This window comes from Rhincodon typus, chromosome 27 (assembly GCF_021869965.1).
Source record: "Rhincodon typus isolate 14 chromosome 27, sRhiTyp1.1, whole genome shotgun sequence".
Classification (NCBI taxonomy): domain Eukaryota; kingdom Metazoa; phylum Chordata; class Chondrichthyes; order Orectolobiformes; family Rhincodontidae; genus Rhincodon; species Rhincodon typus.
In genome coordinates, this window is record NC_063358.1 from 41,260,179 (window position 1) to 41,274,728 (window position 14,550).

General features: G+C 42.0%; 1 protein-coding gene across 1 annotated transcript in view; it reads left to right on the forward strand.

Annotated features, from left to right (window-relative positions):
• The window catches only part of adgrb2 (adhesion G protein-coupled receptor B2), a 683,435-nt gene that overhangs the window by 634,911 nt on the left and 33,974 nt on the right, over positions 1-14,550 (forward strand). Inside the window, exons 27-29 of the mRNA XM_048613298.1 lie at positions 5,585-5,680; positions 7,860-7,899; positions 10,682-11,346. Of these exons, the coding sequence (XP_048469255.1) occupies positions 5,585-5,680; positions 7,860-7,899; positions 10,682-11,346 (801 nt within the window). The remainder of the gene's footprint in view (positions 1-5,584; positions 5,681-7,859; positions 7,900-10,681; positions 11,347-14,550) is intronic.

A 14,550-nucleotide genomic window follows, 5' to 3' on the forward strand; every position in this document is an offset into this window, starting at 1 on the left:
TGAGAAGATTTGTAGCTTGGGTTGTGGATGAGGTTGTAGACTTGCTCACCAAGCTGGTGTGTTTGATTGCAAATGTTTTGTCACCCTGCTAGGTCCTCTTGCCAGAGGTCCCTTTGCCTGCAAACAAACTACTCCAATGAACCCCTGCAAGCTTCTGTCTAATTCCATCAAAATTCACCTTGCCCCGGTTTAGAACTTGAACCTGTGGACCAGTTTTGTCCTTCTCCATAACTATGTTAAAATTAATAGAACTATGATCACTGGTCCCAAAGTGCACCCCTTACCCTTCAGCTTAGTCAGCTGTCCTGCCCTATTTCATAAGAGTAGGTCAGATTTTGCCGCTTCCCGAGTAGGACCCTCTATATATTGCTTGAAGAAACTTTCCTGAACACATTTAACAAATTCCACCCCATTTAAGCCCTTCGTACTGTGGCAGTCCCAGTCAATGTTAGGAAAATTAAAGTCTTTCACTTTGACAACCCTATTGCTCCTGCAAGTCTCCCCAGTCTCCCTATATACTTGTTCCTCTAATTCCCGTTGACTATTTGAGGGCCTATGGTACAACTCCAATAAGGTCACCATCCCCTTCTTATTTCTTAGCTCCACCCACAACGCCTCACTGGATTATCCCTCAGTTATTTCATCTGTGACTACTGCTGTGATACTCCCCTTAATCAAAAATGCAACACCCCCTCTCCCCTTTCCTCTACCTCTGTCCCACCTAATGCACCTGTACCCTGTCACATTAAGCTGCCAGTCCTTTCCCTCCCTTAGCCATGTTTCTGTAATGGCTATAAAATCCCAGTCCCAGGTACCTATCCATACCCTGAGTTCAGCGGCCTTACCTGTCAGCCACCTTGCATTGAAATAGGTACAACTTAATCCAACAGACATTCCTTGCTCCCTGTTCTGTTCCAGCCTGACCTGTCTGTTCTGATTACTGTATTGTACTGGCATGGTGGCTCAGTGGTTAGCACCCTTGCCTCGCAGCGCTAGGGTTCCAGGTTCAATTCCAATCTTGGGTGAATGTCTGTGTTGAGTTTGTACATTCTCTCTGTGTGGGTTTCCTCCCACTGTCCAAAGATGTGCAGGCTAGGTGGATTGGCCATGCTAAATTGCCCATAATGTTCAGGGATGTGTAAAATAGATGGGTTGTAGCGGTATGGGTCTGGGTGGGATGCTCTGAGAGTTGGTTTGGACTTGTTGGGCTAAAGGCCATGTTTCTACACTGTAGGGAGTCTAAGTCTAAGTATCTCCTTCCAGCCTCACACTTGCTGCCCTGATGTTGAGGATTCCCATCCCCTCAAAATTCCAAGGGAGTTTAAATCTGCCTGTCAGGATATTGGTCCCCCTCCAGGTCAGGTGCAACCCATCCCTCTTGAACAAGTCACCTCTGCCCCTGAAAAGATCCCAATGATCTAGGAATCTGAATTTCTGCCCCCTGCACCAATTCTTTAGCCATGCATTCATCTATCATATCCTGCTCTTCCTACTCTCATTAACACATGGCACTGGAAGTAACCTGGAAATTACTACCGTCAAGGTCCTGGTTTTTAATGTTTTTTCCTAGCTCATCCCTATTTCTACCTATGTCATTTGTGCCAACGTGCACAATAACTTCTGGCTGCTTACCCTCCTCTTGAGAACATTCTACAGCTGCTCCAAGACATCCTGGACCGTGGCACCTGGGAAGCAACACTCCATCCTGGATTCCTGTTTGTGACCACAGAATCTCCTGTTTGTCCCCCTAACTATCGAGTCTGCTATCACTAAGGTCCTATTTACCTTTATTCTTTCCTGCTGTGCCCAAGAGCCAGTCGTAGTGCCACTGACTGGGCTACTGCTGCTTTCCCCTGAACGGTTATCTCCCCCCAACAGTATCCAAAATGGTATACTTGTTTTCGAGGGGAATGGCCACAGGGATTCCTGCACTCTCTGCCTACTCCCTTTGCCTTTCCTGGTGGTCACCAGGTACTCTGTGTCAGCACCTTAGGTATGAACACCTCACCAGAATTCTTATCGATGATGCACTCAGCATCTCGATGATCCTGAGTGCGCCCAGCTACAGATCCAGTTCCCTAACACAGTCTTCCAGGAGCTGCAGCTGGGTGCACTTCCCACAGGTGTAGTCAGAGGGGTTAATGGAAGTCTTTGAAGGGATCAGGCATACATTATTATTCAACCGTGACTAGGCTATGCACTGTCCTGCAACTCCTTGACTTCTCTTGGGATTTCCTTCACTACCCCAACTAATCCCACTGGTTTAGCCTCTCTTGCACCACATCTTTTTTTCTAGTGCCTCTCTTAAACCAGCGCTGTGACTTGGTGTGTCTCCCCTTATTACAGTGAAAACACCTATTATCCACCTTCCTGGGCTTCTTTTTCCACATGTGGTAAACTGTTCCTAGTGTGATCTACTTTTTGTTTTTCATTGAAGGATCTCCCTTTTTCCCAATTTCAATCCCTCACAGAATGAAATTGCTGTCAGAAGCTCGCTTTCGATTTATGCACTAATGCGTATTCATCTGCCATCTCTGCAGCTCTTCTCACTGTTTTAACTCTCTGTTCCTCAACATGAATTTTTATCACTTCTGGAAATGAGTTTTTAAACTTGTCCAGCAGAATAATCTTTTTAAGACCTTCATATATCTCTTCTATCTTTAATGCTCTCACCCATCTATCGAAGTTGCTCTGTTTAATTCTTTCAAACTCGATATAAGTCTGACCTGGCTCCTTTCTTATATTTCTGAACTGTTGTTTATATACAGGCAGTCAATGTAGCCTGTTTTACTCCTTCATATTCTCTTGACATCTCTTTTGACAGCACTACAAACACCCCACTAGCCCTGCCTACCAACTTGACCTGAATTAACATCACCTGACATTACCGTTAACAGACTCTGACCAGTTCATCTGTTTAGCCAATTTCTCAAAGGAAATGAAAAAGGCTTCTACATCTTTTTCAATGAATTTTGGTAATGTTTTGACGTATTTGTATATATCCCTACCAGGTCTTTGGCTACGATGGGTCTGCTCATCATCACCCTCCTCCTCACTAAGCCTACCTTCTGCCTTCATCTCCGTCATTTTAATTTGGCTATCCTGTCTAACTTGCAACTTCCAAAGTTCAAACTCTCTCTCTTTCTCCCTTTGTTCTCTCTCTTTTTCTTCTGCCCTGGCTCTTCTTTACTTTTCTTTCTCTTCTAACTCCACTTGTCTAATTTGCAATTTAAATTTTTCTAACTCCACTGTACTTAACTGTTTTTCTGGTATACCTAAAAGCTTGACTAACTCCTTTACAATTTCAGCTTTCTTCATATACCTAATTTAACCCAATTCTAGCCTGTCTGCTAATTCTAAAAGTTTCTCCTTTTTCTGTCTTTCTACACTTTTTTGGCAAATTTGGGAAGCATTTTCGACCCTCAGAACCTCTTTTGCAATGTTAAGAGCCATTTCCCTGTTTTCAATTTAACCAACAACAAGCAACTGAACTTAAACAGATATTCTTCTTCTCATTTAAGTTTTATTTATAGATCTAGGACATTAATCCCCAAATCTGTTTAAATCTGCTGGGACCTTTCATTCCCTAAATCTGTCCACATCCGTCCAAATCTGTTCAGATCCGTTCAAATCTGTACAAACTGTTGAAATTCCGGATCCGCTCTGTACCAACCTGTCCAAATCCTAGATCCGAGCTGTCCGGATACCAGATGAGCCACCAATAATTTATAAAGCAGAGGTCAACTCCCCTCCGATAACTAAAACCGAAGCCCCAAAGCTCGCCTCGCCCTATACTCTGTTAAAAGAAGTGTGAAAGCCAGTATAACCTGCCTCTCATTCCCAATATATTGTAAAGGAGTGGTTAAATGAAATAAACTCATGACGCTTACTCTATAATCAACAAGTAACAATTTATTTATCTAGCTCTAATGCGAACAAATTAAGTGAACTACTAACAAACTGAACAATTTCCCTCTAAGCACTAACGATTCCCAAATAAAACAAAATTCCAATGGTATGCTGTACCAATAAATATATGTCCCACTTGTATGAACCAAAATAATAAAAATTAGAACTTCGTCTCTCAAAATTACAGCCAGGTTATGTCTTCCGGAATGTTCTGTGTCTCCACCGTTGATCGTCTGTCAGGAATGCGTCCTTTGTCCAATTCCTAACTAAGAGTGCCGTGTTACCTTTATTTAGATGATGCTTTCTCTAAAAGCTGAGAGGGCCGATCTCTTAGTAACTGTCAGTCTATACACAATTACTCTACCCTACTTTGCAACAGCTGTCTTAGCCATGTTGGATTACATTGGGGAGAATTGGAATAATCTTGAGTTCTGTTTGCCTAAGAAGACAACATTGCTGTGAGGAGGTTGCTGGACCAGTACAGAATTATTCAATCTGGTGACATTTTTAAGAATTCATTTATGGGATGTGAGCATCACTAACAAAGCTTGCATTTATTGTTCATCCCTTATTGCCCTTGAGTAAATGGTAATGCGTGCTGAACCACTGCTGTCATATCATGTAGATACCTTCAGTACTTTAAGAAGCTTCATGATTTTGACCTAATGATAGTAAATGAATAGTGATAAAGTTCTCGGTCAGCGTAATGTGTGACTTGGAGGGAAGCTTGCTACCCATGATCTTCCAGGTTGGGGGTTTGGATGGTATTGTTGAAGAACCCTTGGTGAGTTATTGCACCATCTTGTAGATGGTGTACTCGGCTGATTCTGTATCCCAGCGGTGGAGAGAGTGAACATTTATTTTGGCAAATGGGTTGTTGATCAAACAGACTTTTGTTCTGGGTAGTGCTGACTTTCTTGATTGTTGCTGGAGAAATGCTTATCCAGGCAATTGAATACTATTTCAGCTGAATCTGTGCTTGCGTCTTGTAGATGGTAGACAGGCTTTGGAGAGACAAGAGATGAGTTACTGTCTGGAGAATTCCTGGTTTTAGATCTGCTGTAGCAACCACATTATAAATGTGAATGGTCCAATTCAATTTCTTATCAAACCTGTATGAACTTTAGCAAAGATAACCAATTAATGCTCACAGTCTGGAGCACATACTTCAGAGTAGCATTAACGGAGGTACAGCTACAAGTTGCCTGGCAGCTTCAACCAAAGTGCAGGAGGCATAATGAAAGAAACAGCAATGATCATTGCAGGGACTAGTGTCCTCTCAAATTCGAAGGTCAGATATTGCAAAATGGACAAATGGGCAAATGTAAACAATGGACTCAAAATGAGATCAACAGAGGCAGGCTTTGAGAAAGCAAGGGACACATCCACTTTGAGAAATAAATGTTAAGACATTCACAAGCAATTTGCATTTGTATAAGCATCCCTCCTCAGGAGGACAATCTTATTGCAATTTAAAGTGGGTAGAATAGAACACAGCCAACGCTGGGAAAATTAACAAGGTAACAAAACAAAAACAAGGCCACAGAAAGCCAGAGAAGAGCAACGAGAAACATAGGATCAGCACCTGCATTGCTGGTTCTTAGAATTACACTTTGTTTTTATCACTGGTTTATGTCGACATTTTTCCAGATCTGCTTTCTGAAATTATTTGCAGATTCAGGATGTTGTAAAATGTCGGACAGGAAGCTGCAAAACTGAAGAGAATGAAAACTCACCTGATTCTTACAAAAATGGTCAAGTCCAGATTATGGTGAGTGAAGGATCAATTCACATACAGCAGAGCAATTTTGTTTCTTAAAGGAAACTTACATAAATATTTAAAGCAGAGAAAGATACTGGATTACGAGGACAGATCAGGATTAATTTTGGATTACTGTAGTAATGGAACAGAATAGATTTTTCATCACAGGCTTTCCTCTGTCATATTCTTCAATGTGCTTTAGCTTCAGAAGAAATTGAGTAATCTCTATCTTCACTTTGACTGCTTTGAGATATGTCCAGCAATTTCAGCTTTTAAGGTCAGGCAATGTGTGAGATAAGTATTAGAGTTGAAGTTTATACTAGAATGGTTTCTGTATCGGTCCTTTAAATCAGGAACAAATTACAGAATGCTTTTGACCAAGTATATTCATATTCACATTCATATCATTTACTGTTGCTGAGAGGGAAATAACCTGTTAGCTTCACAGTGCACAAGAGGATTTTAACCTGAAGTGAGGAATGCATCTGTGGGTAAACACCAAAAATGACTGACACTGATGGTATAATGCGACTTTAACTTAAAACAATCAGGATTCGGCAGCTAGCTCACATTCCAACGTAGAAACTTAAACATCAGGACGCTGCCAGTAAAACAGTAAGATATTCTGAGGATGTACCACAAGAGGGAAAGGGAGATACCAGCCTGGTTAAGGCCTAATAAACTTGCCTTGCAGTGCATGGAGGTCAATTTCTGCTACTCCTATCTGTACAGTCAAAGAGAAAAAGGAATTTACTCTTGCAGCTCTGTCTGCTACCTTCCTACTGGCCAATTGAACTGCCTGGCCAACAGAAAATAGATAACATCAACTACAAAATGAGGCATTCAAACAGTCCAAACAAGGTTTTTGGGAAGAGTCAGTAGTTGGGAATGAAGTGATGGAGCAGTTGGTGATCACAGATTAGGAGAGACAAAGCTTGTGACCAGGACTGTCAAGGAGCTGGGTGATAATTGAGGCTGGGGGATTGGCAAAGCTGAATATCAGGTTTGGGAAAGTCAAAGGCTTACTAGAAGTCAGATTACAGCTCTTCTGTTGCTCCTGGATAGAAGAGTGCTAAGACAGGTACTTAGCTTCCAGAGCCAGCAACTCTTACTTTCCTTTCACTGTTGAGTGTCCTGACCCCTGGAAAACCCACAGAACAGCAGTCAGTTTTGAACAAGACTTCCCGTTGCACTTTGCAAGTTCAAATTTTGTCTGTGACGTTGACACAGCAGGTAACTAGGACATCCCAATATCCACAGACATCTTAAATTGCTGCCTGAGCCACCAGTTGGAGTAGGAATCACACAGTTCACTTTTTTACACTACAGTGTCTCCCAGGTCATATGCATGGAGGCAGGCAGGATATCAAGACTGTTATAGCAATCAAGATGAGTATGAAGCTGTCAGAAAGACTGTTGTAAAAGTTCACATAGTCCATTAATGTGAATACCTGCTGTGACCTATAGAGAGCGATTCTAGTCCCTAATGTATGTGATTGACTCTGAACTACCATCAGTCGTGACCTCACAGCCAATCAGTTGTAGCCACTATAAAGAATGATATGATCACAAGGAATTCTGGAATCTCCAACCTTGCAGTGCTGTGGGAATACCTTCACTGTACTTCACTTATTTCAAGAAGGTTCACCTTATCAAGACAAATAGAGTTTGGCAATAAATGCCAAGAAAAGCAACATCTGCTTCCTTAAAATGAATGAAAAGAAATATATCAGGCTATAGTACCCACCTACTAAATTGGCATCCTTAGATTAGATACTGGAATTGATGCTAAATTATGTCACAAATATGCTACTGCTTTCATCTAGAAAACTCTTATTCCACATTTGACATATTAGAATTTATACACACTACACAAAATAGAAATTATATGCACCTATCGCCCAGTGGGTCAGAGCACCAGTAGCGTAACACAAAGCTGGGTGGGCTGTGTTCCACAATCAGAGGGTGGTTCATGAATTTCGTAGCCAGAGATAGGGACTTACAGTTTCAAATCTCTCAAATATGAGTGGACAGTTTGCTACTAGCTTTTCATTCAGGACCTCGGTGTCCCCTTTTACTATTTAGAAATTTTAAATGAATGCTTCAAAACAATCTAATTTCATTCAGCAGAAAACTTCTGTTTCTAATTTATTGTTTTTTTTCCTTGTTTCTTGCTTCCTTTTTATAGACAGATTTTGAAAAGGACGTGGACCTGGCCTGCCAGTCGGGTGAGTGCTTTAGCGTGTCGTTAATGGTGAATCCTGTTCTCACCGTTAATCATTCATATGTTGTCCTACTCTCATTCTGATTAATACTATTCATCAGGAAAATCAGAAGTCCCAACCCTGCCACCAGTTGAGGTCCTACAATGGACAGTTAATGCCCACATAATGCCACAAACTCCACATCAATTCTAAGTACTCTAAATCTATCAAATACTCACAACCCACAGAACACCCTTCCCTCACCAAAACTTTCAATTCTTTGATGTCTCAACTACTCACAATTTTCTCATCTACCCCATAACAAAAGTCAGTTAATGTTTTGAGTCCAGTGACCCTTCGACAGAACTAGTAGGAACTGCAGATGCTGGAGAATCTGTGATAACAAGGTGTAGAGCTGGATGAACACAGCAGGCCAAGCAGCATCAGAGGAGCAGGAAGGCTGATGTTTCGGGCCTAGACCCTTCTTCAGAAATCGCTTCTCGGCCTGTTGACTGCGATCGCGTGCTGGGGCTTTTTGCCTAGAAGGGTCTAGGCCCGAAACGTCAGCTTTCCTGCTCCTCTGATGCTGCTTGGCCTGCTGTGTTCATCCAGCTCTACACCTTGTTATCTTCGTCAGAACTGTTCTGATCTTGAAATTACTGTTCTTGAGGTCCTGCTTTTAATTTCTTTCTTAACTCCCTGAAATCTGCATTCATGACCTTATCACTCTTCCTACTATGTCATTGGTACAAATGTGAACCATGACTTCTGACTGATCCTCCTCCCTAGAAGGATGTCCTGCAACCACTCCATGACATCCTTGACCCTGGCACAGAGGAGGCAACACATCATCCGATGCCTACGTTTCCTGGACCGAAATGAATATCTGATCCATTTTTTTCTGTTGTGCCATCCCCTCCCAGTTAAGCTGCACACCTTCAGTGTCATAGATTTGTTTCTGTGGTCCCTTCAGGAACCATCACCTTCACTATTTTCTAAAATGGAATACCAATTGGCAAAAAGGAAATCCTCAGGACTCCTGCACAATTTGCCCATTTTTCTTATTCTATTAGTTACCCATTCCATCTCTGCCTGTACCTTCCCAACCTATAATGTGAGCACCTCCCTATGTGTGTTACCCATGGAGTCCTCTGCCTTGCAGATGCACAACCAAGATACCAACTGCTGCTCAAGTCCCAAAACCAGGAGCTCAAGCTTGTGCGGGTCAGTAACACTTCCTGCAGATCTGCTTGCCTGGGGCACGTGGCATATCCATGATTTCACACGTACAACAGGATGTATATTCCACTTGTCCCTGCTGATTTGTCATCCTGTAACTCTGAAAACTATTTGGTACTTTTAGAATAATATAAACTGACTAAACAAACTTACTATTAATTTAACCGTACTTCATTTATGTTATAAACTTTATCTTCCTTTGGTTTTAATTTATTTCACCTTGACTTGATTTAATTTTACCTCCTTTTTGCTAGTATACCTTACATAAAACCAAAGAGTTGCTACTTCTTCATAATTTTTTTTTAGTTTCAGGCTATTTATACTGATCCCCTAACAGGAGCTTCTCACTAACCAATACATTTACAGATCTCCTGTGACAGCACTTTTGGATTATCTTTTCCCAACTCAGCCTTTCCCTGCTCTCCAATCTCTCTTAAAACCTGCTGCCTTCTGTCTGTGTGCTGTGTTCAGAATGAAGCCACTCCCTGCTTTCCGCATTCTCTTCAAACCTGCTGACTCCTTTCCCTGTGCTGTGTTCAGAATGACATGTCTGTTGTAATAAAATGGGAAATTGCTGGAAAAACTCAGCAGGTCTGGCAGCATCTGTGGAGAGAAAGCACTATTAAAATTCTGAGTCCAGTGACCCTTCTTCAGAACATTTCTGTAGTAGATGGTTCAGGGTCTGGGGTCAGGACAGTATTGTGTCGTTGGGGGCAGTCAAGTGTCAGAGAATTGAGGTCGGGGGTTGTAGTCACATATCAGGAAGGTACAGTTGCATATTGGGGTTTTTCAAGTTGGGTCAGAGCGAGTCGCAGCGAGTAGTCAGGGAGTCAATGTAGTGTGGGATCAGGGTTAGGAGTTCTCCTGGCAATTGCCACATAGTCACTGCATCAGGACTTCTGAGTGGCCATCTGTAGGGGACATCCAGTCTCTGACCATCTGTAGGTTGGAAGATCTGCGTCCATACATAAAAAGCTTGCATCATGCTTCAGCCACTGCTAGTACTGGAATGTACAGGCAATCCAGCAATACAGCACAAGAGTGAAAGACCTTGATATATTTAGAACCATTCATGATTTCAGGTTGTCTCAAAGTGTCTTACAGCCAATTAATTACTTGTGTAATGGAGGAAACGCAGCATGATGTTTACACATATCCTACAAGCAGCAATGTGATAATTATCCAATAATCTGATTTCGGAGATGTTGTTTGAGGGATCCATATTGACCAAGACACTGGGATTATCTCTTCCACTGTTTTCATAGGCCTGAGAGGGTAGAGGCAGGCTACAATATAACATTTCATCAGTCCCTCCTCCCTATCTCACTGAAGTGTCAGCCTGGATTATGTGCCCAAGCCTCTACGGAGAGGGTCTTAACCTCTTCTGCTCCCAGGTGAGGATACCGTAAAGCACAGTCAACCCTTGAACTGAGTAAATGTACATATCTCGTCAGCTAAATCCAGTTTTAGATAATTTTTTTAAAAAGCTTAAAAATGTAACAGACTGAAAAAGATCTAAAGCAGTTTTTAGTAACTTACATGTCTTTCATTGTTTCTGTATCCCTAGTGCTCTTCAAGGAGGTTAATACTTGTAATCCTGCAACTATTACTGGAACACTGTCTCGTATTTCATTGGATGATGAGGAAGATGAGAAGCTGCATACAAACAGTGAGGGGATGAACTTCACAACCCTTCCGGGAAATATTCCACCAGGAAATGTCTTGGTTCAGTTGCCTCCCATGCACCAGTTGCACAACATGATGTCTGGTATGAATGAACTTAATGAGCAACCAGCCAAAAAAGAAACCAACAATGAGTTGAGGGGAACACTGTATCTGTGCACAGAGAATACATTGAAACCAGTGGATGTGAAGTGGAGGCGGGCACAGGAGCAGCCACTAGAAGGTGACTACATGGTACTCCCAAGGCGCACAGTCAGCTTAAAGCCTTTCATCAAAGAGGACAACAAATTAAACATCAATGTGGATGACAACAGGCACAATATTGGTGGAAACCAACCAGTCGAGTCAGAGGTTTATCCTAACTTTGCATCACTTGATCATATCAATATTAACTTAAATCAACCTTATGGTACGCTTAATCATCCACGGAATGTACCCATCAAACAGCACCCTTCAGTGAGGCACATTCTAGCATCTGAACTTGCTGACAGGAGCAGAACCATGCCACGCAGCAAACCAAGTGCAACAAACTCCACGGGTTCCTTAGAAGTAAGTTAAAGTAATGATATTGAGCTGGCCATATTTGCTGTCAGAATATTACAGAGGAAGGAGGCATTGCTAAAGGCATCATGTCCATCTCACATTGACAGTGAGACAATGATCACATTTAGACTTAGCTGAGCCCTACATGGTATCAGCTATGCACAAAACATAATTCTTTTGTGATTTTCACATTAAATTGGAATAAAAGAATGGTATTTGCCAACGCCTTCAAATTCCCACAAATAGCACTGCAGGAGTTTGAGGTCGAGTTCATCTGGTATCATGGAATCTCTATAGTTGCAGATAGAGGCCATTTGGTCCATCCAGTCTGCACCCACTGTACGAAAAGCAAATACCCAGATTCACACACCATCCCCCACCCTATCTATGTGACCCTGCATTTAACATGGCTAATCCACCTAGCCACACATCCCTGGACATTCGGGGAAAGCAACAGCCTAGTGGTATTATTGCTGGATTAATCCAGAGAGAAGGCAATGTTCTGAGGACCCAGGTTTGTATCCTGCCATGGCAGATGGTGGAATTTGAATTTTATATTTAAAAAATCTGGAACTAAGAATCTAACGATGACTATGAATCTGTTGTTGATTGCTGGAAAAACCCATCCAATTCACTAATGCCCTTTAGGGAGGGAACCTGCGTCGTTACCTGATCTGGCCTACGTATGACTCCAGATCCACAACAATGTAGTTGACTCTTAACTGCCCTCTGGGCAATTAGGGATGGACAATAAATGCTGGCCTAGCTAGTGATGCCCTCATCCCATTAATATTTTTTTTAAAAGTCTGGGGCAATTTAGCACGGCCAATCCACCTAACCTGCACATCTCTGGATTGTGGGAGGAAAAAGGAGCACCCAGTGGAGACCCACGCAGACACGGGGAGAATGTGTAAACTCCACACAGACGGTCACTCAAGGATGGAATTTAACACAGGTACCTGGCACTGTGAGGCAGCAGTGCCAACCACTGTTCCACCTTGCTGTACTTAATGACATTTCTCCATTAATTCAGGCAGTTGCCTGTCATTAATGAGTGTGACAAAACCTTTAGGAAACTCTTTTGCTGAGGAACCAGGTAACCTCCTGCCTACGGCCTGTATAAAATCTCAGAATGAAATTTGCTTATGTTCCTTGCCCCTCAGTCATTTACAGCAACTCCTTAGAAAAGTCGTACTATCTTTCCTATGGAGTTTTCATTTAATGACTCCTAACTTGTTGCCTTAACTTTGCATTTTCAGACTGTGAGAAGCCTATCTAAACTCCATTGTGTTTGCAATTTTTTTCTCAACTCCCATCTTCGGGTTTTTTCCTTAATTTTGGCTCCTAACTTGCAATATCTCCATTTAAAAATTCTCATTCTTGTTCATTCAGTTCCCTCAGCCATCCTATCTCTGTGTTGTGCTCCAGTCCTAAAACCTTCTGTGATCTCCACATACGTTAAATTCTAGCCTAATAGCAAGTCCAATTTGTAGACATGGGCTAGATTTTACACGTTTATGCTGTTGTTTCCCTGGAAGAAAATTCAGTTCAAGCTAATCTTTGAATAAGTTCGCTTTCCAGCAATCAAACATTCTGGACAGCCTAAGTAAGGTGAGGATCAGTCTTCACTGTTGCGGAAGGAAGGCTTGCCCTCAAGTGCAGCCAGCCACCTGATTTGTCAACAGCTCTAACTGTTCCACAGCACCAGAACTCATTCATGGTCATAGCTGGGACTGCAAGTCAGCCCACAGAGACTGGGATGAACACCAGACCCAGATAAGTCCTGAGATTTTGGGATGGGTAGGAATTGGGCATTTCCAGGGAGTAGTTTGAGGTACATACTTTGAAGGGCTGGTAAGAAGCTCGAAATGGGGGACATAGCAATGGACATTACCCCACAAGGTACCCCCCAAATAATACACCCCTCTCCTTCCAGCCTTTTCACCAAATTTCTTGAAAGAAAAAGCCTTTCTGCTCTCACCCGCCTCCAATGTCCAGGGGATTATGACAGCAAAGGCAGATTAAGGGCCATAAATGGGCAATAATTGATCAGTTAAGGCTTTCAGTTGGTCTGAGAGCAGGTGAGCTATAGAACGCTTTGTACACCCCAACCGCTCCTCTATTATAGGGACCAGGTCCACAGATCATGGGTTAGCCATGGAACTCTGGAATCCCCTCTGAAAACCTCTCCATCTTTCTATATCTGTTTTCTCTTTTAAGCTTCTTCTTAAAACGTATATCAGAATGTACATTGGTCATCTATCCCAACTTTTCTTTGTGTATCGTGACACTTCCTTGAAGTGCCTCAGGGTGTTTTCTACATTACGGGAGTTAAATAAATGCGATTTCTCGCTTGTGCTTTTTCAACTATGAGATCTAATGCAGAATCACATAAATCAGTCCAATTAATTTGAGTGCATGACCCTTAGTCCTTAATATTCAGTCTCATTCTTTTACCAGAATTCCATTACTTCTGCGCATCTCCTAACTTATATAAAACACAAAGTAGTTTCCATATTTTATGATGTGATTTGTACTTATCAGAAGGACAATCTTAGCTGGAAAGTTAAGCTTAAATGTTCAGAGACTGGGATGCAGTGCTCATCTTGAGGCTACGTTACTGTTGATATAGTTTTTAAGTTTACCTGTAATAGTCCCAGTTCATCAGTTACTGGTGATTCAGGATGACTGAGACTCTACCTCAATTGTTTGTGCTCCATAACTCAAGGCAGGAAATTTTCCCCACCTTTCTTGACAATTTTCCTGCCTTTGAACTTTGGATTTTCCCCAATTTTGAGTAACTTATAACTTGATTTAGATGGCTCTGCTTTAGACTCCAGGTTGAGTTAATTTTGGAGTGACTTTTTGAGACAGACGCAGAATGTTGATTGTTTAAAGTATGAGTTGGGTACTGTAGCGCCATTGGTGAAGTTAGGAGAATGCTGTAGATATTGTCAACATGGACTTCGGTCAGGGATTTCCCAAGGCCTCACTTGGCAGACTGGTCAGAAGAGTGAAAAGGGATACAAAAGAATATGGCAAGTCAGATCCACTGCAGGAAACAAAGGTTATCAGTTGATGGAAATTTTTGCAAAGGAAAGTGTTTTGACAGGAGCTTTCCACAAGGATCATTATTGATGTTCTTTATATTTGCATATATTAATGATTTGGACTTAAATGTGGGAGGCATGATTGGAAAATGTGCAGATG